This window comes from Manacus candei, unplaced genomic scaffold, assembly GCF_025592945.1.
Source record: "Manacus candei isolate 608988 ecotype Guabito, Panama unplaced genomic scaffold, ASM2559294v1 h1tg000100l, whole genome shotgun sequence".
In the NCBI taxonomy this organism is placed as follows: Eukaryota; Metazoa; Chordata; class Aves; order Passeriformes; family Pipridae; genus Manacus; species Manacus candei.
The window spans coordinates 238,396-264,808 of record NW_026138148.1 but is presented as its reverse complement, the minus strand read 5'-3'; the positions used below and the strand labels follow the sequence as shown (position 1 = coordinate 264,808).

General features: G+C 44.6%; 2 protein-coding genes and 1 long non-coding RNA gene across 8 annotated transcripts in view; 2 read left to right on the top strand and 1 right to left on the bottom strand.

Moving 5' to 3' along the window:
* The window catches only part of ALS2CL (ALS2 C-terminal like), a 63,431-nt gene extending 49,216 nt beyond the window's left edge, over positions 1-14,215 (top strand). For 2 of the 4 annotated variants that reach the window (XM_051769010.1, XM_051769013.1), the window contains exons 20-23: positions 3,597-3,665; positions 4,946-5,119; positions 5,769-5,811; positions 5,956-6,304. In XM_051769010.1, coding sequence (XP_051624970.1) covers positions 3,597-3,665; positions 4,946-5,119; positions 5,769-5,811; positions 5,956-6,021 — 352 coding nt within the window. In that variant the 3' untranslated portion in view covers positions 6,022-6,304. Of the gene's footprint in view, positions 1-3,596; positions 3,666-4,945; positions 5,120-5,768; positions 5,812-5,955; positions 6,305-8,872; positions 9,023-11,612; positions 11,710-13,141 lie in introns of those variants that run through there. The other 2 variants (XM_051769014.1, XM_051769012.1) reach the window with 2 other exon arrangements.
* On the top strand, positions 7,821-8,857 carry LOC127461341 (uncharacterized). Its single transcript, XR_007900040.1, has 3 exons — positions 7,821-7,863; positions 7,919-7,962; positions 8,809-8,857. It is a non-coding gene; the product is annotated as an uncharacterized LOC127461341 (long non-coding RNA).
* On the bottom strand, positions 13,790-26,406 carry JMJD4 (jumonji domain containing 4). 3 transcript variants are annotated; one of them, XR_007900036.1, is made up of 8 exons: positions 26,070-26,194; positions 24,427-25,022; positions 20,794-20,959; positions 19,595-19,720; positions 18,426-18,693; positions 17,443-17,589; positions 14,533-16,136; positions 13,790-13,860 (listed from the first exon to the last, which is right to left on the bottom strand). XR_007900036.1 is itself a non-coding variant. In XM_051769016.1 (8 exons), exons 3-8 carry the CDS (start codon positions 24,689-24,691, stop codon positions 15,825-15,827), a joined length of 1,284 nt encoding a protein of 427 aa, XP_051624976.1. In that variant the 5' UTR covers positions 24,692-25,022; positions 25,833-25,859; positions 26,097-26,186; the 3' UTR covers positions 14,622-15,824. The 3 variants fall into 3 exon arrangements, 2 of the variants coding, with proteins under 2 accessions (XP_051624976.1, XP_051624975.1); XM_051769016.1 differs by lacking the exon at positions 13,790-13,860 and adding an exon at positions 25,833-25,859 and having other exon boundaries at positions 14,622-16,136; positions 26,097-26,186; XM_051769015.1 differs by lacking the exons at positions 13,790-13,860; positions 26,070-26,194 and adding an exon at positions 26,304-26,406 and having other exon boundaries at positions 14,622-16,136.
* Between the last annotated feature and the right edge of the window lie 7 nt (positions 26,407-26,413).

Below are 26,413 nucleotides of genomic sequence, written 5' to 3'. Positions count from 1 at the left end.
TACAGGGGATGTGCTTTAATCACAACATGTTTTTTTGGGGGGAGGTGCTTCAGAATGGTGTTAAATTAAGAGTTATTTGCAATAACTGAGGTCATATGGACCTGGAAAACCTTTATTATGGCTATTATGTGGTTATTATATGACCCAGGGGCTTTATTGGGGATCTCACTGAGCTGTGGCAGATCAAGGGGCTGCTGCCCATAATAACACTTTATTTAGACAAATAGGAAGCAAAAAAACCTCCCTAAGAACTGAGGGCAGCAAAGTGTGTCAGGGCACACAGCAGGGGTGTGATATCCGTGTTTGAAGGAGAAATAGAATCCCAGAATGGTTTGGGTTGGAAGGGACCTTAAAGAGGATCCAGTGCCACTCCCTGCCACAGGCAGGGACACCTTCCACCAGCCCAGGGTGCTCCAACCTGGCCTTGGACACTTCCAGGGATCCAGGGGCAGCCACAGCTTCTCTGACCAACCTGTGCCAGGGCCTCCCCACCCTCCCAGCCAGGAATTCCTTCCCAATATCCCATCTAGCCCTGCCCTCTGGGAGTTTGAAGCCATTCCCTGTGTGCTGTCCCTCCATCCCTTGTAAACAGTCTCTCTCCATCTTTCCTGTGGCTCCTTCAGGTCCTGGAAGGCCATAATTATTTCCCCCCAAAGCTCCTCTTCTCCAGGCTGAACAATCCCAGCTGTCCCAGCCTTTCCTCCCAGCAGAGCTGCCCCATCCCTCGGATCATGTTGGTGCCCCCCTGGACTCTCTCCAGCAGCTCTGCAGGGAGGGTCTCACCTGAATCCCCCCCTCCCCAGCTGTGGGGTCATCCCAGGACACCACTGGCTTTCCAGGCTGCCAGAGCACATGGCTGGGGCATGTCCAGCCCTTTTTCCACCAACAGCTTAAGCTCAGCAAGGCCCAACCCAGCAGGAGTTTAGGACGTGCAGCGTAAGCGCAACGTTGAGCTCGGCCTATGTGGGCAGAGATTACTCAACCATGTGGTTGAGTAATTAAGGCCTGTGGATCAGAATTAAGGCCTGGATCAAAGGCATCACTGGGATCCTGTTGCTCTTTGATTATCTTTTAGGAGCTCCAAGCAATGGCCCAGCAGGCAGAGCTGGGCCTGGGGCTGCACTCAGGGTGGTGTCTCCTTAAAAAATGAGAGGTTGGATTAAAGCTTTGGTGTTCTCAGTGGAGCCTTTGAGGGAATGTGAATGTAGGGAAACACTTTTGTACTGGAACAGGTTCCACAGAGAGGTTGAATCTCTATCCACAAAGACACAAAAGCTGTCTAGACACGGTCCTGAGCAACTGGCTTTAGGTGAATGGCTTGAGCAGAAGGTTGGGAAGATGACACTAAGCTGGGGGGGAGTACTGATCAGCTGGAGGGCAGGAGGGCTCTGCAGAGGGACCTGGCCAGGCTGGATCCATGGGCTGATTCCAAGGGGATGAGGTTCAAGCAGGCCAAGGGCCGGGTCCTGCCCTTTGGCCACAACAACCCCCGGCAGCTCCAGGCTGGGCCAGAGGGGCTGGAGAGCAGCCAGGCAGGAAGGGAGCTGGGAGTGGGGATGGACAGGGAGCTGAACAGGAGCCAGAGTGTGCCCAGGGGGACAAGAGGGCCAATGGATCCTGGCCTGGCTCAGGAACAGGGTGGCCAACAGGGCCAGGGAAGGGATTCTGCCCCTGGACTCAGCGCTGGGGAGGCCACCCCTGGAGTGCTGTGTCCAGTTCTGGGCCCTCAGCTCAGGAAGGACATGGAGGGGCTGGAGCAGGGCCAGGGAAGAGCAACAAGGCTGGGAAGGGACTGGAGCACAAGTGCTGTGAGGAGAGGCTGAGGGAGCTGGGGGGGCTCAGCCTGGAGAAGAGGAGGCTCAGGGGAGACCTCCTCACTCTCTGCAACTCCCTGCCAGGAGGGGGGAGCCGGGGGGGGGTTGGTCTCTTTTCCCAGGAACCATCAGCAAGACAAGAGGGCTGGGTCTGCAGCTGTGCCAGGGGAGGGTTAGGTTGGACATTAGGAAGAATTTCTTTGCAGAGAGGGTGCTCAGCCATTGGAATGGGCTGCCCAGGGAAGGGGTGGATTCTCCATCCCTGGAGGTGTTTAAGGACAGACTGGATGTGGCATCAGTGCCATGGGCTGGGAACCACGGCGGGGTTGGATCAGGGGTTGGACTGGATGATCTCAGAGGTCCCTTCCAACCCAGCTGATTCTATGATTCTATGACCTCTACAAGTCTCTTCCAACCTACACACCCTTCTGTGATGTAAAACTGTCCTTCAGTAATGTTATTCCACACACTCTGTAATTACAGTGGTACAACCACGGTAAAATTCACCCTTGAACTCGGCATGTTTATGGGCAGAGCAATAAACACTCATTTAGGGCTTGTTTAGCTCACAATAAGTGGTTTTTTTGTACCACAGTTGGAAAACACTTTACAATTTTCTCACTAGGACTTAAAATTCTTCTGATTGTGTATTTTTCCGAGAGACAGGATATTCAGTGATGCAGTGTAATGTGAATAATTAACTATTTGCTGGCAGTTTTATCTAGTAAGAATTACATTTTGAGATTCATTATTCACATCCTCAGGTGGTTGGTTCCCTACAATCTCTGTCCTGGGGCACAACTGGTGGGAACAGGTCGGGTTGGGTTCAGTCCAACCTGAGCACTGGCTCATGGGAAGGTGCTCCTGAGCTCAGGGCAAAGTTTGCTTCACGTCTCGAGGGCTTTGGGGGATGAAATGTGGGGAGGGAGACCCTCCTCGCCCTGCTGTGCTCCTGGTTGAGTTCCCTGGGCTGATATTTCTCCCCAAAAACGAAGGGCAACCTGTCCCTAATCCTCATTTTTGGAGGATGAAGTTGGTTTGGGAATAAAGGCCAGGAAGATGATGGGAGGGATGGAGCATCTCTCACACAAAGGTGGGATGAGAGGAGCAGCCTGGAGGAAGAGAAGGCTCCAGGGAAACCTCGTTCTAAACTGAAAGAAGAGAGATTTAGCTGGGATATTGGGAAGGAATTCCTGGCTGGGAGGGTGGGGAGGCCCTGGCATGGGTTGGTCAGAGAAGCTGTGGCTGCCCCTGGATTCCTGGAAGTGTCCAAGGCCAGGTTGGAGCAACCTGGGCGATTGGAAAGTGTCCCTGCCCATGGCAGGGGGTGGGATGAGATGATCCTTAAGGTCCCTTCCAGCCCAAACCATCCTGGGATTCTGTGGAATATCAAGACAAAGCCCAGCTACTCTTCCTGAGGAGAACCATCCTCTGATGTTCATGGATGGGTTGGAGAACTGGTTGCTCAAGTCTCATGTCCCTTGAGTGGGAATTCAAGGAGATGGTGCTCAGTGCAGACCATATTTAGGATTCCAGAGGGACCACCCTGCTCTCCAGAAGCTGTGGAGATTTTGGGACACTCAGTCATTCCTGGGGCTTCTGCTGTTAAAGGAGAAACCCCTCAAAAACTTCCACACAGAAACAACCCTGCAGGAATTCCAGGGAGCTTTAATGTCCCACCTGGGGCTGGGACAGCTGAGCTCCTCACTTGGGAATAACAAATTATCCCTAAAATAAACAAAGGAGGGAGGGAACTAAACCTTGTTCCTGCTGCTCTTTCAGGGGTTTGCTCCATTTGGCACTGGAACAGAAAGGCCAGCTGTCCCCAAGGGCTGTGGATGGAGACACGAGGTAGGTGTCACCACTGGGAATGTCATTCCAAGCTGTTTGGACAATGGGGTGTCTCCTAAAACACATCAGGTGCTGAACTCCCTGTGTGGGTCCCTTTGGAGCAGGTTTAGTGCCCACACTTCCCTCAGGGTGCAAAGTGTTCAGGAGTTCTGCTTGAAGCAAGAAAACAACTTCTTTTAGTCATGTTCTGGAGCAGAAGCCACTGGCAAAGGAGGGAGAAGATGTGTTGTTCCTAGAACAGGAAAGTGGGAATAATAGTGGGAGACACAGATTTGGGTTTTTGGGGAGTGGGAAGAAGCCTCTTTTCTCAGCTGTCCCTGTTTGGCCTGGATTTCTCTTTGAACCTGAAACCATTCCCATGGGGGCTGAACGAAGCCAAGAGGTTGGTGGCATTGTGGGCAGCTGGAAAAGGGCTGCAAGGGAATTTATTGAGGGTTTTTTCCTTAAGAAATAACAAATGCTCCAGTGAAACAGCTCAGAAAGAATGTCTGGAGATGAGTTTCTGCTGAAAGAGCTCAGAAAGAAAAGCTGGAGATGAGTTTTTACTGAAAGAGCTCAAGAAGAAAAGCTGGAGATGAGTTTTTACTGGAAGAGCTCAGGAAGAAAATCTGGAGATGATTTTCTGCTGAAAGAGCTCAAGAAGAAAAGCTGGAGATGAGTTTCTGCTGAAAGAGCTCAAGAAGAAAAGCTGGAATGAGTTTTTACTGAAAGAGCTCAGAAGGAAAAGCTGGAGATGAGTTTCTACTGAAAGAACTCAGGAAGAAAAGCTGAATTTCTACTGAAAGAGCTCAGGAAGAAAAGCTGGAGATGAATTTCTGCTGAAAGAGCTCAGAAGGAAAAGCTGGAGATGAGTTTTTACTGAAAGAGCTCAAGAAGAAAAGCTGGAGATGAGTTTTTGCTCAAAGAGCTCAGGAAGAAAAGCTGAATTTCTACTGAAAGAGCTCAAGAAGAAAAACTGGAGATGAGTTTCTACTGAAAGAGCTCAAGAAGAAAAGCTGGAGACAGGTCTCTGGTGCTCCAGGTTTCTCCCAGGGATTAAGGAAATGTTGTGGAGATCTGTCCTATCCCACAGCCCAGGGTGCAGCAGGATCTCCAGCTGGGATGAGTGTCCTGTAGGTCACTGCAGCCCAACTGGGACACTGAACTCGGGAGGGGGAAGGAGGGGAGAACAAGGAGAACACCTCGAGGTCTTGGAAGCTGCCTCTTCCCTCGTGTGCCGGGTGGTTTTGGGAATGTTTAAGGTTGGAATGTCACTGCAGGATTGTTTTTCTCTGCCCCAGTGAGCAGAAGGCCTCCAGTGTGGTCCTGCCCCTGATCCTGCCCTGCTTCTACCCCGAGCTCTTCATGCTCTACATGCTGTACCACGAGAGGGAAGATGACCTGTACTGCCAGGGCATCGTGGACCTCAGCCTGTTCCCTGACATCAAGCTCCTGGAATTCCTGGATGTGCAGAAGTAAGTGGTGTTTTTCCATCCCTGGATACGTGGCTGGGATCCTGGAAAGGACCTGGAGCCTGTTCCTGTGGCTGTAGCACTGAGGTTTTTGTGCTGCCAGAGGAAATCCTGCCAGGAAGCGCCTGCCTGTCCTGGAAGGGCAACACTGACTAGGGAAAAGCTGCAAATGGCTGGGCTAATTTTAATTTTTGGCTGGAAAACCCTTTTATTACCTCAAATAAATAGCTTTGTTCCAACTTGGGACTGACCAGCCAGAGCTTATAAATGTGTCTTAAAAAGGGCAACAGTGGTGTCTGCTCTGAGAGTGGAGGCACACAGACTCAAAAATGAGGAGTCAGGTGATTCCTTCAGCCATTCCTGCTGCTAAATCCACCTCTGGAATGGGATGTGGGGCCAAACTCCACCAGCTTTCCCACCACAGCATCATCTGCACCTCAGGGACACCCGGAGTGTCCGTTGGGTTCAGTCTGGGCTCAGTGGGAGAATCTGAAGGTTCCCAAACTCTCCCAAATTGATTATTTTCAGGAGACTCTCGGAGTAAAATCAACCCTTTGCCTGGATTAATGAGCCAAATTAATTAATTTGGAGCAGTGGAGGTAGATTTAGGGCGGGCTCAGCCCTTCTCAATGTCTCTGTGATCTCCTTCCAGGCACCTCTGGCCTCTCAAGGATCTCACCCTGACGACCAACCAGGTGAGAAACATCCCGGAATTCCGGCTCTTCGGGATGGGGTTGGGAATGTGGGGCGGTGCTGGAGCTTCCTTAGGGATCCATCACCTCCTTAGGAATTCCTTTGGGGCTGGGAGATGTTCCAAAGGCTCTGTGTCTCCTTTCCAGAGGCGCTCCCTGATCAAGGACAAGTGTTTCCTGTCGGCCACCGAGTGTTTGCAGAAGCTCATGTGAGTCCGGGCAAATTTGGGATTTCATTCAATATTGTTCATGTAGACGGGGGATAAAATTGAGCTAAAATGGAGGTAAAATTTAGAGAAAATGTAGAGAAAATTCAGCTAAAAATCAGCTGAAATTTAGATGACGTTTAGCTAAAATTTAGATGATATTCAGTGAAAATTTAGATAACATTTAGATAAAGTGTAGATAAAATTCAGCTAAAGTTTAGATAAAATTCAGTTAAAATTTAACTGAAATTTAGCTAAAATTTCACTAAACTTTAACTAAAATTCAGCTAAAATGTAGATAAAATTTAGCCAAAATTCAGCTCAAATTCACCTAAAATGTAGATAAAATATAGAGAAAATTCAGCTAAAACTTAGATAAAATGTAGATAAAATTCAGCTAAAATTCACCTAAAATGTAGATAAAATGTAGTTAAAATTCAGCTAAAATTCACCTAAAATGTAGATAAAATATAGATAAAATTCAGCTAAAATTTAGATAAAATGTAGATAAAATTTAGCCAAAATTCAGCTCAAATTCAACTAAAATGTAGATAAAATATAGATAAAATTCAGCTAAAATTTAGAGAAAATGTAGATAAAATTTAGCCAAAATTCAGCTCAAATTCAACTAAAATGTAGATAAAATGTAGTTAAAATTCAGCTAAAATTTAGATAAAATTTAGCTAAAGTTCAAGTAAAATCTAGATAAAATTTAGATGAAATGTAGATAAAATTCAGCTAAAATTTAGATAAAATGTAGATAAAATTCAGCTAAAATTTAGATGAAATGTAGATAAAATTCAGCTAAAATTTAGATGAAATGTAGGTAAAATTCAGCTAAAATTTAGATGAAATGTAGGTAAAATTCAGCTAAAATTTAGATGAAATGTAGGTAAAATTCAGCTAAAATTTAGATGAAATGTAGGTAAAATTCAGCTAAAATTTAGATGAAATGTAGGTAAAATTCAGCTAAAATTTAGATGAAATGTAGGTAAAATTCAGCTAAAATTTAGATGAAATGTAGGTAAAATTCAGCTAAAATTTAGATGAAATGTAGGTAAAATTCAGCTAAAATTTAGATGAAATGTAGGTAAAATTCAGCAAAAATTTAGATGAAATGTAGGTAAAATTCAGCTAAAATTTAGATGAAATGTAGGTAAAATTCAGCTAAAATTTAGATGAAATGTAGGTAAAATTCAGCAAAAATTTAGATGAAATGTAGGTAAAATTCAGCTAAAGTTTAGATGAAATGTAGGTAAAATTCAGCTAAAGTTTAGATGAAATGTAGGTAAAATTCAGCTAAAGTTTAGATGAAATGTAGGTAAAATTCAGCTAAAGTTTAGATAAAATGTAGGTAAAATTCAGCTAAAGCTTAGATAAAATGTAGATAAAATTCAGCTAAAGTTTAGATAAAATTCAGCTAAAATTCAGGTAAAATTTAGCTAAAATTCAGCTAAATTTCAGGTAAAATTTAGCTAAAATTCAGCTAAAATTCAGGTAAAATTGAGCTAAAATTCAGGCAAAATTGAGCTAAAATTCAGGTAAAATTTAGCTAAATTTCAGGTAAAATTTAGCTAAAATTGAGCTAAAATTCAGGTAAAATTGAGCTAAAATTCAGGTAAAATTTAGCTAAAATTGAGCTAAAATTCAGGTAAAATTGAGCTAAAATTCAGGTAAAATTGAGCTAAAATTCAGGTAAAATTTAGCTAAATTTCAGGTAAAATTTAGCTAAAATTGAGCTAAAATTCAGGTAAAATTGAGCTAAAATTCAGGTAAAATTTAGCTAAAATTCAGCTAAATTTCAGGTAAAATTGAGCTAAAATTCAGGTAAAATTGAGCTAAAATTCAGGTAAAATTTAGCTAAATTTCAGGTAAAATTTAGCTAAAATTGAGCTAAAATTCAGGTAAAATTGAGCTAAAATTCAGGTAAAATTGAGCTAAAATTCAGGTAAAATTTAGCTAAATTTCAGGTAAAATTTAGCTAAAATTGAGCTAAAATTCAGGTAAAATTGAGCTAAAATTCAGGTAAAATTTAGCTAAAATTCAGGTAAAATTGTACTAAAATTCAGGTAAAATTTAGCTGAAATTCAGCTAAAATTCAGGTAAAATTGAGCTAAAATTCAGGTAAAATTTAGCTAAAATTCAGGTAAAATTGTACTAAAATTCAGGTAAAATTTAGCTGAAATTCAGCTAAAATTCAGGTAAAATTTAGCTAAAATTCAGGTAAAATTTAGCTGAAATTCAGGTAAAATTTAGCTGAAATTAGGTAGAATTGAGCTAAAATTCAGGTAAAATTTAGCTGAAATTCAGGTAGAATTGAGCTAAAATTCAGGTAAAATTTAGCTGAAATTCAGCTAAAATTCAGGTAAAATTTAGCTAAAATTCAGGTAAAATTTAGCTACAATTCAGGTAAAATTCAGCTAAAATTGAGCTGAAATTCAGCTAAATTTCAGGTAAAATTGAGCTAAAATTCAGCTAAATTTCAGGTAAAATTGAGCTAAAATTCAGCTAAATGTCAGGTAAAATTTAGCTAAAATTCATGTAAAATTTAGCTAAAATTCATGTAAAATTTAGCTAAAATTCATGTAAAATTTAGCTGAAATTCAGCTAAATTTCAGGTAAAATTTAGCTAAAATTCACCTAAATCTCAGGTAAAATTCAGGTAAAATTGAGCTAAAATTCAGGTAAAATTTAACTAAAATTCAGGTAAAATTTAGCTAAAATTCAGCTAAATTTCATGTAAAATTCAGGTAAAATTGAACTAAAATTCAGGTAAAATTCCGCTGAAATTCAGCTGAAATTCAGTTGCTGCCTGTGGAGTTGGGTGCCCCTTTGCCAGGTTCTTTTCCCGCCCGCAGCACGACGGTGGATCCCAGGGAGAAGCTGCTGATCCTGCAGAAAACCTACGAGGAGCTGGAGGGCACCGTGGGCAGGGTGCTGGGCAAGGACTACAAACTGCCCATGGATGACCTGCTGCCCCTCCTCATGTACGTCGTGTCCAGAGCCAAGTACGTGGCACCTTCTGCTTTCCTGATCCTGCTGCTAAAAACTGGGATTTGGGGATTTAATGGGCTTTTTCCTCAGCTTTCGGGTTTCTGTGGGTTGGGATCTGCCAGCTCTGCTGGGATGAGGTTGGCCAGGATATAAAGTGACTTCTGATTGTCCATCCCTTATCCCAGAGGATAATTCTAGGAAATGGGGTCTCACAGGCCAAAGAATTCAAAGTTAAAACTGGGATTTGGGGTTTTAATGTGCTTTTCCTGAGCTTTTGGGTTTCTGTGTAACCCCAACCCAGCTGGTGTTGCCCAGGATATAAAGGTATTGGGGAATTCCTGAGTGTCCATCTGTTATCCCAGAGAATAATTCCGGGTTGTCCTGGGAAATGGGGTCTCACAGGCCAAAGCATTGAAATTAGAAACTGGGATTTGGGGATTTAATGTGTTTTTTCCTGAGCTTTTGGGTTTCTGTGGGTTGGGATCTGCCAGCTCTGCTGGGATGGGGTTGCCCAGGATATAAAGTGACTTCTGATTTGTCCATCTCTTATCCCAGAGGATAATTCCGGGTTGTCCTGGGAAATGGAGTCTCACAGGCCAAAGAATTTAAAATAAAAACTGGGATTTGGGGTTTTAAGGGGCTTTTTCCTGAGCTTTTGGGTTTCTGTGGGTTTGGATCTGCCAGCTCTGCTGAGATGGGGTTGGCCAGGATATAAAGTGACTTCCTGAGTGTCCAGCTCTTATCTCAGAGGATAATTCTGGGAAATGGGGTCCTACAGGCCAAAGAATTGAAATTAAAAACTGGGATTTTGCGATTTAATGTGGTTTTTCCTGAGCTTTTGGGTTCTGTGTAACCCTAACCCAGCTCTGCTGGGATGGGGTTGCCCAGGTTATAAAGTGACTTCTTGAGTGTCCATCCCTTATCCCAGAGGATAATTCTAGGAAATGGGGTCTCACAGGCCAAAGAACTGAAATTAAAAACTGGGATTTTGGGTTTTAATGTGCTTTTTCTGAGCTTTTGGGTTTCTGTGTAACCCCAACCCAGCTGGAGTTGCCAAGGATATAAAGTGATTGGGGAATTCCTGAGTGTCCATCTGTTATCCCAGAGAATAATTCTGGGTTGTCCTGGGAAATGGGGTCTGACAGGCCAAAGCATTGAAATTAAAAACTGGGATTTTGGGATTTAATGTGTTTTTTCCTGAGCTTTTGGGTTTCTGTGGGTTGGGATCTGCCAGCTCTGCTAGGATAAGGTTGGCCAGGATAAAAAGTGACTTCCTGAGTGTCCAGTTCTTATCCCAGAGGATAATTCAGGGCTGTCCTGGGAAATGGGGTCTCACAGGCCAAAGAACTGAAATTAAAAACTGGGATTTTGGGATTTAATGTGCTTTTTCTGAGCTTTTGGGTTTCTGTGTAACCCCAACCCAGCTGGTGTTGCCCAGGATATAAAGTGATTAGGGAATTCCTGAGTGTCCATCACTTCTCCTAGAGGATAATTCCAGGTTGTCCTGGGAAATGGGGTCCTACAGGCCGAAGAATTTAAAGTCAAAACTGGGATTTTGGGATTTAATGTGGTTTTTCCTGAGCTTTTGGGTTTCTGTGTAACCCCAACCCAGCTCTGCTGGGAAGGGATTGCCCAGGATATAAAGTGCTTGGGGAATTCCTGAGTGTCCAGCTCTTATCCCAGAGGATAATTCAGGGTTTTCCTGGGAAATGAAGTCTCATTTTCCCACAGAAAACAGGGACATGGAGCTCCTGAAGGCTGATTTTTGATGCCTTCAAGGCATCATCTCTTTTCCATTCTCAGCAGGGCACTGGGATCCAGTTTGGAGACTGGGAAGGTCTTGGCCATGATATTTGTTAATTAGCCCATTAGATTAGAAGGTTATATTAATTATTAGAACCTCAGATTTGTTTTCCTGGCTGGAATGCCTGTGGGTGTAACACATTCCTGCCAGAGGCTTCCAGTGGAACTGCAGGAATTTGCCTCCATCCAGCACAAGGAAACTGGATCTCCTGGCAAATTGGAGCCAAAATCCTTGGCTGGTTGTCAAGGATTCCTGGATATGTTTGGCCTCCAAAAAAAAAAAAAAAAGGGTGGAATATTTAATCTTTTTATATGGAATCTTAGAATTGTTAAGGAAAAGACCTTTAAGGTCAACTCAACTCATGTTCACCACTAATCATGTCCCCAAAGTGCCACATCCACGTGTTTTTGAACAATTCCAGGGATGTGATTCCACCACTGCCCTGGACAGCCTGTTCCAGTGCTTGGCAACCTTTTCCATGGAGAAATTTTCCCTAATATCCAACCCCTGGAGCACCTTGAGGGTGTTTTTCCTCTTTTCCTGTCAGAATATCCTGTGGCTGTGCTGGACGAGGGAGGTTTTCTAAGGATCTTCCTGGACTGTAAATGAGATCAGGAGGGAATAAAAGAGGGAAAAATGAAGTTTTCTTATGCTGGAGCATCAATAAATTGTGGCTGCCCCATCCTTGGAAGTGTCCAAGGCCAGGTTGGAGCAGGCTGGGATAGTGGGAGGTGTCCCTGGATGATCCTTAAGGTCCCTTCCAACCCATCTGTCCTAACTGAGACCTTTTCCTTCCCTAGAATCCAGCACCTGGGAGCTGAAATCCATCTGATCAGAGACTTGATGGATCCCACCAACCAAGGAGGAATGTTTGACTTCCTGCTGACAGCACTGGAGGTGAGGGAATTTTTTTCCACTTGCAGCAAAGCTGGGCTGGGATGGAATTTTAGGGGCTGCTTTTGTGCCTGGAACAGGAGTTGATTTTCCCAAAGAATCTGGAGAATATCCTTATCCTTCACTGACAGCAGATTTAATCCTGAACTTGGGAGCAGCACAGCTTCTTTGGCTGCAAGAGCTCTTATTTTGGCCCCAGAGTTCCCAAATTTTAGCCCCAAACTTGCCAGATTTTAGCCCCAAAGTTCCCAAATTTTGGCTTCAAAGCTGCCAAATTTTGCCCCCCATGTTGCCAAATTTTGGTCCCAAAGTTGTTAAATTTTGGCCCTGAAGTTCTCCAATTTTGGCCCCAAACTTCCCAAAATTTTCCCCAGAGTTGTCAAATTTTGGGCCAGAACTTCTCAAATTTTGACCCCAACATTCCCAACTTTTGGCCCCAAAGTTCCCCAATTTTGGCCTCGAACTTGCCAAATTTTGGCCCCAAGCTGCCAAATTTTGGCCCTGAGCTGCCAGATTTTGGCCCCAAAGTTCCCAAATTTTGGCCTCAAGGTTCTCAAGTTTTGGCCCCAAAATTGCCAACTTTTGTCCTCAACATTCTCAAAGTTTGGCTCCACAGTTCCCAAAATTTACCCTAAAGTTCTCAAATTTTGGCCCCAAGTTCTCCAATTTTGGCCTCAAGCTGCCAAATTTTGTCCCCAAAGTTGCCAAATTTTGTCCCCAAAGTTCCCAAAATTTGCCCCAGAGTTGTCAAATTTTGGCCCTGAAGTTCTCAAATTTTGGCCTCAACATTCCCAACTTTTGGCCCCAGAATTCTCCAATTTTGGCCTCAAACTTGCCAAATTTTGGCCCCAACCTGCCAAATTTTGGCCCTGAGCTGCCAGATTTTGGCCCCAAAGTTCCCAAATTTTGGCCCCAAGGTTCTCAAGTTTTGGCCCCAGAATTGCCAACTTTTGGCCTCAACATTCTCAAATTTTGGCTCCACAGTTCCCAAAATTTGCCCCAAAGTTCTCAAATTTTGGCCCCAAGTTCTCCAATTTTGGCCTCAAGCTGCCAAATTTTGTCCCCAAAGTTCCCAAAATTTGCCCCACAGTTGTCAAATTTTGGGCTGGAAGTTCTCAAATTTTGGCCCCAACATTCCCAACTTTTGGCCCCTGAGTTCTCCAATTTTGGCCTCAAACTTGCCAAATTTTGGCCCCGAGCTGCCAGATTTTGGCCCCAAAGTTCCCAAATTTTGGCCCCAAGGTTCTCAAGTTTTGGCCCCAAAATTGCCAACTTTTGGCCCCAAAATTCTCAAATTTTGGCCCCGAATTTGTCAATTTTTGTCCCTAAATTCCCAACTTTTGTCCCCAGGTTGCTAAATTTTGTTCCCAGATTCCCAAATTTTGTCCCTGAGCCCCCAAATTTCTCCTCACTCCCTTGTTCTGCTCCTTCCCAGTCATGCTACGAGCACATCCAGAGGATGAGGCTCCACCAGAGGGAGAACTGCCCCCTGACTCCCAGCTCCTGAGCCCCAGGATCCCAAGGGAACATCCTTCCTGCTGGATGAGGAATCCCTCGTGTCCCTGCTGCTCTGGCTGCCTTTCAAAGGGAAGAATTCTTGGATCAGCTGCGGGTTTCCTTGGAATAACCCTGCTCCTAAAGCACACACGGGGATGCTGATGGATAAAACTCTCTGCTGTCCAACCTCAGCTGGTGGTTGGGAATCTCTTCCCGAGTGGAAAAGGTTTCTTTTGGCCCTGTGGCTTCATTTTCCTTGTCCTGCAAATCCCAGGGAGCTCCTTTTTCCCTGCTCTGGTGAACGGACAGAAAGGAGAAGAGTTTATTGGAGAGAAAGCACAGGAGTTCTGGTGGGACCATTTCTGGTTGGAGAGGTCACCCCCACATTCCTAAAAAAACCCCATTCCTGGAGGGCAGAGGGGGTTTCTCCACTCCTCTTCCTCCCTGGGCTAAACTCAGGACCTGTCCATGGCATTGGAAAGCTGCTATTCCCCAATTCCCATGGTTTTAGGAGACTAAAAGATGTGGATTTATTGAAGCCTCAGGGAATGTCACACCCGCACCTTGGATCTGCTCCTGCTGCTCTGGAATTCTGCAGGGATTTCCTGTGGGCTTGGAAGAAAAGGAATGTTGGTCTGGGGGGAGAAATCCCAACTCCTGGGAAGAGAAAACATGCAAACACTTGTTTTTCCTGCTGCTTTTCCAAGGAAATTTGTGCTGACAGACCCCCCCCAGACACCAAAATCAGGTTGGGATTTAGCCTTCCTTTGGAAAATCAAAGGGATATTTGGGATTTTTTGTCCCTCCCAGACCTGTGTGAGGTGCATTTGGAGAGGTTTTGACACAGATTTTAACCTGCTTTTTTTTTTTTTTAAATTATTTTTTAAAGTTTGACTTTGAATTAATTGCCCAGGTAACTAATGAACTATCCAGGCAAAACACAAGCTCTTGGCTCCTGTTTCTCACATGGATTGATGCTTTAATAAATAATAACACTGATTACAAGAATTAATATATTGGGATGAGAGTCTCCTACTTGGATGTATTTAAATAAAGCTGGTTGGAAATTTGAAGGGAGATTCCAGGCTTGCCTCCTCCTTATCCCAATCTCTTTGCTGCCTTCCAGCATTTGGGAATTTGCTTGGATTCACTGATTTTTAGTGCTCATTCTTGGGAATGAAGGGATTGGCAGTGCCAAATCTGGATCCATAAATCTCATTTTTACGTGGTTTTAACCACCAGTGTCACAACATGCAGGAATGCAAGGCCCAAAAACGTGCTTTTCCTACCAAAAACCAGGATTGGCAGCTGGGAATCTTTGTCCCTCACCTTTAGGAAACGTCCCTTTCTTCGTTAAAAAGGAGGAAAATTCCAGCTTGAGTTTTGGAGAATGGAAAGAGCCCCAAGGACCAGGCTGTGAAATTGGAATTGTGGAGCTGCTTAAAACTGGTGCTTTTCCAGAAGGTTGGAGCACTGGGATGGTTTGATCCAAAATAAAAATAAAAAATGCTGTTTTCTCCACGTTTTTTCCATGCTCTGGGTGAGGAGTTTTTCATTCCAGGTACCACTTGCTACTCGAAAATGCAGATTTTTTTTTCTTTTTCTACTAGAAAAAGGACATGCAAAAAGTGCATGCGAGTACAAACCCATGGAATTATCTAGAAAACAAGGGAATTCTCAGCCTACTCTGGGTTTCTGCTGTTGCACTTCCTAAAAATACAGTTTGTAGCTGCTTTTCCTGGGAGGGGGAACAAAATTGAGGAAGTTCTTGAGCAAGAATTCAAGTGAGCCCTAAAGTGGTAACAGTGTGCAGCCATTTGTGCTTCTCTGGAAGAGCAAGAGGGAGGTTTCCCTGGGAATATTTGGGCATTCCAGTTGGGAATTGTGCTGTTGGAACCATGCAAAGGGCTTGGTTGGTGTGTGCCCACCACAGTGGAGCAGCTGAGGCTCCTGGCTGACTTCCCTGATCAAAGAAATCCCTGCTGTGCCTTGGAATTGGGGGTGGGAATGTGGGAGTGCATTCCAATTCCTCCTTTGCAGCTTGGGGGAAAAGGGGTGTGGGGGGGGTCACATGCTTAATTAATAGTGCTCTAATTGCAATCAGGGCTCCAGTGTCTTAATTAGGATGTTAAATTTAACCCTGGAGCCGTTGGAGGGCTGATTCCACCTGAGAATTCCAGCTTTGGAGGACACAAGTAGAGCCAGCACTTCCAGGCTCCAGCTCAGGCTTCCAAGGGAGCAAACTAGCTCAAATTCCCTAAAAAAAAAAAAAAAGAAGGAAAAGACAAGCTGAGCTGCACCTGGAAGCCTTCAAATCATGGAGCTGTGAGGAGACAAAGCAGAGCTGGAGTGCAGCTTTGCTCTTGGAAGCACAGGGAATTTGGTTATCCACAGGGAACTTCTGTCCCCCTTCCCTGACTGGGAAGAAAATCCTGCCAAGATCTGGGGGGTTTTTTTTCCTTTATCTGGGATCGTTTTTTCCCCCCTCCTCCATCCACTGACTCCCAAATGAACGTAGGGAAGCTCTTTGTGCTTCAGCCGGTGACCGGGGGGAGGAGGAACCTTCTCCAAAGCCTTTGGGAAAGGTTGGTTTTCCCAAGGAACCAAGGGAAAATGGGAAGTCAGAGCAGGGCTGTGTCTATGGCAGCTTTGAGGTGGTGCAGCAAAGCCTCAGGAGGGGGGGAGAGGGAGGTCAGATCCAGCTTCTTGAAATCCTCGTTGGCGCTCAGCGACGTCAGGACCTTCACCGTCCTCTTGAGGTCGAACACGGCGTGGAGCATTCCCAGGGTGGAAATGGCAGCCTTGGAAGAGTTCTTGGCCAAGGCCTCGTCATCCAGGCCCTTCTCCAAGACAGAAATCCTGTTCTCTGCAATGACTTTGAGGAAGTTGTAGAACTCCTTGTAGTCGATGCCCGTGCAGGACTTCATGATCAGCTAAAATCGGGGAGGGATTGAAATGGGAATAACACTGAGATTTCCAGGGAAAAACATCACCAAATCATGTTATAATTGTATGGAATCATAAATCACTGTGTTTCATAACATTCCAAGATGTTTTGAGTTGGAAGGGACCTTAAGGATCATCCAGTGCCACCCCTACCATGGGCAGGGACAACTTCCATTATCCCAAGTTGCTCCAGCCTGGCCTTGGACACTTCCAGGGATCCAGGGGCAGCCCCAGCTTTCCAGTCAAAATTCCAAAAATCAGATTTTATCAAGGTAATAATTATATGGGATCATAAATGATTATATTTAATCATTTTTCGTGATCTGTGTTTGAAGTGTCACCAGCCCCAAAAGCAGCAGCCTGATTTTAATCAGGACTGAATTGCTGGGTTTTCCAAGGAGTTCTGGAGGAAATCCATCCAGGAACAGCCTCCAGAAATAAGCTTTGCATTTGTTTCATGGCAAAGATTTTGGGAGGGATGGAATTCTTTCCCAGCCAGAAGCCAGGAGAGCACCCAAGGTACAACCCTGCTCTTAAATATGGGCTCTTAAAATTATGGGCTCTTAAAGCATCAATTTGCAGACAGAAAATTCCCCTAAATTATCCTTGTTTTAAATTCACTGTTTCATAGAATTCCAGGATATTTTGAGTTGGAAGGGACCTTAAGGATCATCCAGTCCCACTCCTACCATGGGCAGGGACACCTTCCACTGTCCCAGGTTGCTCCAACCTGGCCTTGGACACTTCCAGGGATCCAGGGGCAGCCACAGTTTCTCTGGGAAATCCATCCCAGTCCCTCCCCACCCTCACAGCCAATGATTCCTTCCCAATATCCCACCTAAATTTATCCTCTTTCAGTTAAAGCCATTCCCTGTGTCCTGTGCCTCCATCCCTTGTTCCCAGTCCCTCTCCAGCTCTCCTGGAGCCCCTTTAGGCCCTGCCAGGGGCTCTCAGCTCTCCCTGGAGCCTTCTCTTCTCCAGGGGAACCCCCCCAGCTCTCCCAGGAATAGTCTTGAAAGGAGAAGTTGAAGGAGAGCAGTTGAAACATTTGCTTTCCAAACAACATCCCAACCTGGACATACCAAATATCCTCTGGCACAAGCCATTCCCAAGCTTATTAAGGGAATATTTTGACTTCCTGCAAAATCAAGCTGCCACCAGTCCCTAATTCTTTAGGAAACACATAAATTCCAGGTAGGAAGGGAAGGAATTCTGTGTCTCAGAGTGCTAATAAGTGACACAATTAATCCCTGGAATATCTGATCCCTTTGGAGAGTGAGATCCATGTTGTACCTGGCACTGGAGGTGCCAATCATCCATAGGATCCTTCCACTGGTTGATCTCCCTCTGGACAGCTGCCAGTTCATCCTGCAGGAAGCACCACATGATGGCCACGTTGCAGCCATTCACCCAGTTGTGGTTGATGGAGATGGTGTCCTCCTGAGGGAATGAATCAGAGAATCATGGAATCAGCTGGGTTGGAAGGGACCTCTGAGATCATCCAGTCCAACCCTTGATCCAACCCCGCCGTGGTTCCCAGCCCATGGCACTGATGCCACATCCAGTCTGTCCTTAAACACCTCCAGGGATGGAGAATCCACCCCTTCCCTGGGCAGCCCATTCCAATGGCTGAGCACCCTCTCTGCAAAGAAATTCTTCCTAATGTCCAACCTAACCCTCCCCTGGCACAGCTGCAGACCCAGCCCTCTTGTCTTGCTGATGGTTGCCTGGGAAAAGAGACCAAACCCCCCCTGGCTCCCCCCTCCTGTCAGGGAGTTGCAGAGAGTGAGGAGGTCTCCCCTGAGCCTCCCCTTCTCCAGGCTGAGCCCCCCCAGCTCCCTCAGCCTCTCCTCACAGCACTTGTGCTCCAGTCCCTTCCCCAGCCTTGTTGCTCTTCCCTGGCCCTGCTCCAGCCCCTCCATGTCCTTCCTGAGCTGAGGGCCCAGAACTGGACACAGCACTCCAGGGGTGGCCTCCCCAGCGCTGAGTCCAGGGGCAGAATCCCTTCCCTGGCCCTGTTGGCCACCCTGTTCCTGAGCCAGGCCAGGATCCATTGGCCCTCTTGTCCCCCTGGGCACACTCTGGCTCCTGTTCAGCTCCCTGTCCATCCCCACTCCCAGCTCCCTTCCTGCCTGGCTGCTCTCCAGCCCCTCTGGCCCAGCCTGGAGCTGCCGGGGGTTGTTGTGGCCAAAGGGCAGGACCCGGCCCTTGGCCTGCTTGAACCTCATCCCATTAATCTGCTGCCTGATGAGCAGGATGGTGCCAGGGGGTCTCACCAGGTTGTAAACCTGGTGGTGCCATCCACTGGGAATGAAGACAATCTCTCCTGCTTCCTGAACAATCTCCACGGGGGGTTGGCTTTGGCTGTAGCGAGGGTACACCCTCCTGTCCTGCAGGCTGGGGGCAGTCACGTCGAAGGGTAGGTTGCCATGTCTGTCCTTCAGGAATTCCTCCTGTCCTGCTGGATACAGCAGCCACTTCTTCCTGCCACAGATGTTTGCTGACCAGCTGTAGGAGCGGAACACGTCGGCATGGAACGGTGTCCTGAGGGAAAAACAGAGGTTGGAGTGAAGGCAGAGCCAAAACACTTTAATGTAAATCCTAAAAACACCAAGGATATGAGACACTGAGCCCTTTTCTTCCTGGACTTTTGGCTGGTTTAAGTCGTTTTCTCTATCTACAGATTTATCTGTGTCTCCATAGTGTCGAGTGTTTCCTATCAAACCCAGTGTTTGTCTCTCCAATCCCTCCATTTGTGGATATTCTGGGATGGGAACTGCAAATGCCACTTAATAACTGAGGCCAGGTTGGAATTTTCACCTGCAGAACATCTGAGTCCTGAGGGAAAAACAGAGGTTTAAGGAAAGGCAGAGCCAAAACACTTTAATGTAAATCCTAAAAACACCAAGAATCTGAGACACTGAGCCCTTTTCTTCCTGGAATTTTGGCTGATTTAAGTCATTTTCTCTAGCTACAGTTTTATCTATATCTCCATAGTGTCGAGTGTTTCCTGTCAAATCCAGTGTTTGTCTCTCCAATCCCTCCATCTGTGGGATATTCTGTGGGATATTCTGGGATGGGAACTGCAAATAACTGTCACTTTCTAACCGAGGCCGGGCTGGAATTTTCACCTGCAGAACATCTGAGTCATCGGTGCCTCCACGAGGCTTCTGCTGACCCTGCAAATCACAAGTGGCTGATGATCCCAAGGGAATTCCTGCTCCAAATCCTTAAATAACCTGTTTTTGGGGTGCACAACTCAGGGCTTTTCCTGTGGGTGATGCAGGAGTTCAGCTCACAAACAGAGACGAGCTGCCTGGGATGGATCCAGGTAGAACACTGGACTCTGCAGCGTGGTGATATCCCGAAGGATAATGTGATAATTCCCTGGAATATTAACCTTCAAAATGGGTGCCTAAGGATGACAGAGAGGCCATTTCCTTACCAGGAGCCCTTGGGTCCCATGTAGACAAACCTATAGTCGTCCACAGCCACAGCATCCCAGTACTCGTTGAGCCAGTCGGAGGAGAAGTACACGGGAGTCGTGTAAACATCCTGCTCTGGGAAAGCCCTGGGAAAGGGAAAGGGTTGGAAAGGGGGCTCAGGAATATGTGGCATTGCTACCTCTCCCTTATGTCCAAAATCCAGATCCAAAGACTGATCGTCCTGGATTAAGAATCATGGAATGGGCTGAGTTGGAAGGGAGCTTAAAGATCATCTTGTTCTACTCCCCTGCCATGGGCAGGGACACCTTCCACTATCCCAGGTTGCTCCAACCTGGCCTTGGACACTTCCAGGGATCCAGGGGCAGCCACAGCCTCTCTGGGAAACCTGTGCCAGGGCCTCCCCACTCTCCCAGACAGGAATTCCTGCCCAATATCCCATCTATCCCTGCCCTCTGGTAGTGGGAAGCCATTCCCTACATCCCATCACTCCATGTCCTTGTCCCCAGTCCCTCTCCAGCTCTCCTGGAGCCCCTTGAGGCACTGGATGACCATCCCCAGCCATGGATCCATGGGGGATCACGTTCATGGAGTCATGGAATTCCACAATGGTTTGGGTTGGAAGGGACCTTAAAGATCATCCCACCCCACCCCCTGCCACGGGCACGGACACCTTCCACCAGCCCAGGTTGCTCCAACCTGGCCTTGGACACTTCCAGGGATCCAGGGGCAGCCACAGCTTCTCTGGGAAATCCATTCCAGCCCCCCCCCACCCTCCCAGCTACGAATTCCTTCCCAATATCCCATCTAAATTTATCCTCTTTCAGCTTGAAGCCATTCCCTGTGTCCTGTCCCTCCATCCCTTGTCCCCAGTCCCTCTCCAGCTCTCCTGGAGCCCCTTTAGGCCCTGCAAGGGGCTCTCAGCTCTCCCTGGAGCCTTCTCTTCTCCAGGTGAACCCCTCCAGCTCCCCTAGCCAAGAATTCCTTCCCACTATCCCATCTATCCCTGCCCTCTGGCAATGAGAAGCCATCCCCCCTTGTCCTGTCCCTCCAGGCCGTTGTCCGGAGTCTCTCTCCATCTTTCCTGTAGCTCCTCCAGCTCCTGGAAGGCCACAACCAGCTCCCCCAGGAACAATGCCAAGAGAATCCCAAATCCCTGAGCCTCAGGAGCTGGGCACTGAGGGCACTGCAGAGCTCCCACCTGCTGAGGTGCCAGTCCTTGAGGTAGAGGCAGCCCCGGGAGGAGCGGTAGCCGTTCCGGATGTATTCCTGCCAGTACTTCACGTATTCCCTGAAGGGCAGCTGCTCCTTGGGGTTGGAATTGTATTCCTTCACGTCACAGTTGGCCACGGGCACCACAGCCTCTCCTGCAAAACACAACCACCCTCAGGGCAGGGCACAAGGACCAGGTCACCCTCAGGGACCTTCAATGGTTCCCAAAGACCTGGAGGAACAATCCCTATCCCAGGATCAGCATTCCAGGCAAACGTGACCAGAATCAGGATTGATTTATTTAATGCCACCTGAATTTTCCAGTTATTTCTCCAACATGACCCAACTTTTCCTGTTATTTGGCCACGGGCACCACGGTCTCTCCTGGAAAACACAACCACCCTCAGGGACCTTCAAAGGTTCCCAAAGACCTGGAGGAACAATCCCTATCCCAGGATCAGCATTCAAGGCAAATGTGACCCAAAATCGGGATTGATTTATTTAATGCCACCTGAATTTTCCAGTTATTTCTTGAATGTGACCCAAAATCGGGATTTATTTATTTAATGCCACCTGAATTTTCCAGCTATTTCTCCAACATGACCCAACTTTTCCTGTTATTTGGTGATGGGCACCATGGCTTCTCCTGGAAAACACAACCACCCTCAGGGCAGGGCACAAGGACCAGGTCACCCTCAGAGACCTTCAAAGGTTCCCAAAGACCTGGAGGAACAATCCCTATCCCAGGATCAGCATTCCAGGCAAACGTGACCCAAAATCAGGATTTATTTATTTAATGCCACCTGAATTTTCCAGTTATTTCTCCAACGTGACCCAATTCTTCCTGTTATTTCTTTAAAATGACCTGGATTTTCCTTTAAAACTCCACTAGAAGTGAGGTAGTGATACTATTAAATATTTATATATGCATAGGTTTAGATCTATATTTATAGAGATATATATGTATGCATATAAAATATATATTTATATATTATTATATATGTATGTCTATAAAATATATATTTTATATATCATTACATATGTATGCATATAAAATATATATTTATATATTATTACATATGTATGCATATAAAATATATATTTATATATTATTACATATGTATGCATATAAAATATATATTTATATATTATTACATATGTATGTATATAAAATACATATTTATATATTGTTATATATGTCTATAAAATATGTATTTATGTATATTGTTATTAGAATGTATAAAGTATATATTTTATATATTATTATATATGTATATAAAATATATATTTATATATTATTACATATGTATGTCTATAAAATATGTATTTATATTCTTACATGTGTATGTGTATAAAATATATATTTCTGTATATTATTATATTAGTATATCTATAAAATATATATTTATAGTATTATATATGTATGTATATTTAAAATATATGTTTGCATATATTATTATATAGGTATGTCTATAAATATTTATATATATTATTATATATGTATGTCTAGAAAATATATGTTTGTATATATTATTATATATGTATGTCTATATATATTTATATATATTATTATATTAGTATATCTATAAAATATATATTTACATATAATTATATACAATATTTTTATAAATTATACTTAGATATATGTTATTATTTTAATACAGTACATATATGTTATATATAAATATATATATGAATATATATAAAAATATATAAATAATATATAAACATATATAAATAAAATATATATTATTATTAAAGGCACATTAACTATTTAAGTATATTAACTAATATAAATATATAATTTAATAGAAATATATTAACTATAATAAATATCTTAACTAACTTGTTAATTAAGTAATGACTATTCTAATTAGTCATTCTTTACAAAGATTATTTACAAATATTATTTTTTATATTGAGCAGAAATATTATTATTTATATTACTTGGAATTTACATGTTCACTTTTATGTATTTATTATTTGTTTTATATATAAATTTTACATATGATACAATGTCTGTGTATTTACCTATATTATAGATAGGTATTATATTAGTTATTATTTATAATTATTAATATTTTTCAGAGATTTTCCTGTGACTACAGAACCTTTTCCTCTTTCCTGAGGGAATTTTCAGGCTGTTCCTCTGGTTAATGTGAAGCAGGGGAATAAATTGGTGTGGTTAAATTATAAAAGGGTTTTTTTTCCAGTTATTTTATTGTGGAATTAAATTTGGGATTGGAATCTGCAAACCAAAATGTGAATAAATCTTGAAAAGTATAAATAGAATAGTTATGTGGTTAATTAAAGGATTAAATATATTGTAGTTATTAAATATAATAAGTGTGAGATAAGGAGAGAAAAAGTACCAATATAAAAATATGATAAGTAGGGGAAAAGTATCAATATAAGAAGGAAAAAGGAGAGGAAATGTATCCATATAATAAGGAAAAAGTGGAGGAAAAATATCAATTAAATAAGGAAAAAGAGAGGAACAGTGGAGAAAAAATGGAGAAAAATAATGGAGAAAAATAATGGAGAAAAATAATGGAGAAAAATAATGGAGAAAAATAATGGAGAAAAATAATGGAGAAAAATAATGGAGAAAAATAATGGAGAAAAATAATGGAGAAAAATAATGGAGAAAAATAATGGAGAAAAATAATGGAGAAAAATAATGGAGAAAAATAATGGAGAAAAATAATGGAGAAAAATAATGGAGAAAAATAATGGAGAAAAATAATGGAGAAAAATAATGGAGAAAAATTTGGAGAAAAATTTGGAGAAAAATTTGGAGAAAAATTTGGAGAAAAATTTGGAGAAAAATTTGGAGAAAAATTTGGAGAAAAATTTGGAGAAAAATTTGGAGAAAAATTTGGAGAAAAAATGTGGAAAAAATGTGGAAAAAATGTGGAAAAAATGTGGAAAAAATGTGGAAAAAATGTGGAAAAAATGTGGAAAAAATGTGGAAAAAATGTGGAAAAAATGTGGAAAAAATGTGGAAAAAAAGGTGGGAAAAAAGGTGGGAAAAAAGGTGGGAAAAAAGGTGGGAAAAAAGGTGGAAAAAAAGGTGGAAAAAAAGGTGGAAAAAAAGGTGGAAAAAAAGGTGGAAAAAAAGGTGGAAAAAATGTGGAAAAAAATGTGGAAAAAATGTGGGAAAAATGTGGGAAAAATGTGGGAAAAATGTGGGAAAAATGTGGGAAAAATGTGGGAAAAATGTGGGAAAAATGTGGGAAAAAGTGGAAAAAAGCGGAAAAAAGTGGAAAAAAGTGGGAAAAAGTGGAGAAAAGTGGAGAAAAAATAATAGAGAAAAGTGTACAAAGGTGGAGAAAAAATAACAGAGAAAAGGTGGAGAAAAGGTGGGAAAAAGGTGGAGAAAAAAATGAAAAAATAATAGAAAGTAATAGAGAAAAGTGAAGAAAAGGTGGGGAAAAGCGGAGAAAAAACCTGAAAAAATAACAGAGAATAATACAGAAAAGTGGAGAAAAGTAAAGAAAAGGTGGAGAAAATTAATTTCAATTTAGGACAAAAAAAAACTAAAAAGGCTGGAGAATTGGTTTTGTTTCTGGTCCCATTCCTAAAATCAGCTGAAGTCAAAGGTGTGTCAGGGAGGACTCACCAAACTTCTGCAGCAGATGCTCAAAGTTGGGCTTCCCATCCCGGGTGACCCAGTTCCTCCTGCTGCCCCAGTCCTCGGTGAACTTGGCTGAGAAAATACAGGGCTGGTTGGGAATCAAATAATCCCGGAAAAAATCCGAGTACGTGAAGGAATCCACTCTCTCAATGAAGTCAACGTGACCCCCGGGAAGGCCTGGAGCAGCCTGGGATGAGGGGCTGGAGTCATGGAAAAAGGCAGTGGAACAGGCAAAGGTTGCCCTGTCCATGCAGGCTGGATGCAATTCCAGCCAAGAAAGGCTGGATGCAATTCCTGGCTTAGCCAAGAAAGGCTGGATGCAATTCCTGGCTTAGCCGAGCAGATTCTGTTCTCCCACAGCAAAAATAAAACGGGATTGGAGTCTCTAAATCTGGGAAAACTCACGGCAAAGTAGAGGGAAAACAGGGAGTGGGGCAGGAGCATCCCAGCAGGGCGGGATAATTGGGATCTTCCATAGTTTGTGGAGGTCAGATGGGGTGGGATGGCTGGCAAGAGGCACCCTGGGGATGGTGAAGGTGCTGCTTGTCCCTTGTCACCTTCTTGCCAGGGCTGGTTCCTTCCTGGAACAGCAGAAACATTAAAATCAGGGGGATGTTCCTGATAAACTCATTAATTGAAGGGATGGAGGGAAGGAAACCCCCTAAATATTTGGGAAAGTGAGCGTAGTGGGATCATCCCTTTGTTGGAACATACAAGCTCTGGCACCTCTCCCCTTCCCCAGACCTTTTTATCAGGATCTGGCAGCAATCATCCTAAAAATAAGGGGGATAATAGGGAATAATAGGAATAAAAAGGAGGGAAGGGGGAAAACTGAGCCCAGAGGGGAAGAGAGGGCAAATAAATCACATGGGATGCAGGGCTGGGATTTGGGAGACACTGAGGGTGAAGGGGGGGATAAAGGGGTTCCAAGGGAACACAACAGTGGGATTAAGGGTTCTCCATGAGGGGATTCCAAGGGAACACCAGGACACCACAGCAGGATTAAGTGTTTTCCATGAGGGAATTCTAAGGGAACACCCGAACACCACAGTGGGATTAAGGGGTTTCCATGAGGGAATTTCCCCCTCACGGAGCCCCAAGGGAACACTAAAATGGATTAAGGAGCCTCCATGAGGGGATTTCCCCTCCCAGAGCTCCAAGGGGATACTTCAGTGGGATTAAGGGACCTCCAGGAGGGAATTTCAAGGGAACACCTGGACACCACAGCAGGATTAAGGGACCTCCTTGAGGAAATTTTCCCCTCCCAGATCTCCAAGGGGACACTCCAAGGGATTAAAGGACCTCCATGAAGAAATGACTCCCTCTCAGAGCTCCAAGGGAACACGACAGTGGGATTAAGGGTTCTCTATAAGAGGATTCCAAGGGAACACCAGGACACCACAGCGGGATTAAGGGGCCTCCATGAAGGAATTCCCCCCTCACGGAGCTCCAAGGGAACGCTCCAAGGGATTAAGGGACCTCCACGAGGGGATTCCCCCCTCGTGGAGCCCCAAGGGAACACTAAAATGGATTAAGGAGCCTCCCTGAGGGGATTGCCCCTCCCAGAGCTCCAAGGGGATACTTCAGTGGGATTAAGGGACCTCCAGGAGGGAATTTCAAGGGAACACCTGGACACCGCAGTGGGATTAAGGGACCTCCAGGAGGGAATTCCCCCCTCACGCAGCTCCAAGGGATTAAAGGACCTCCATGACGGGATTCCCCTTCCCGGACCTCCCAACTGGGGGGGGGGGCACCCGGACACCACAGCGCGTCGCACACCCCATCCTCACATCGCGCTGCCGCTCCACCCACCCTCCCGCTTCCCGCCGAGGCTCGGAGCCCACAGAGGGAGCGATACTCACCCGCACCCCCCGCGGGACATCCCTCCGGGGCGAGCGGTGGCGGCAGCGGGGCCGGCGACGGGGCGACGGCGGGCGCGGCCGGAACCTCTGCGCGGGGCGGGCGGGGCGGG

What these genes read in the sequence shown, in the direction of transcription:
- JMJD4 (XM_051769015.1), bottom strand. Translation starts at nt 24,691, where the DNA reads ATGGACAGGGCAACCTTTGCCTGTTCCACTGCCTTTTTCCATGACTCC. An exon ending in AAGGACTGGCACCTCAGCAG is followed by an intron (nt 19,721 to 20,793) that starts GTGGGAGCTCTG and finishes TCCCTTTCCCAG; the next exon opens with GGCTTTCCCAGAGCAGGATG. An exon ending in ATTGGCACCTCCAGTGCCAG is followed by an intron (nt 16,137 to 17,442) that starts GTACAACATGGA and finishes CCCCGATTTTAG; the next exon opens with CTGATCATGAAGTCCTGCAC.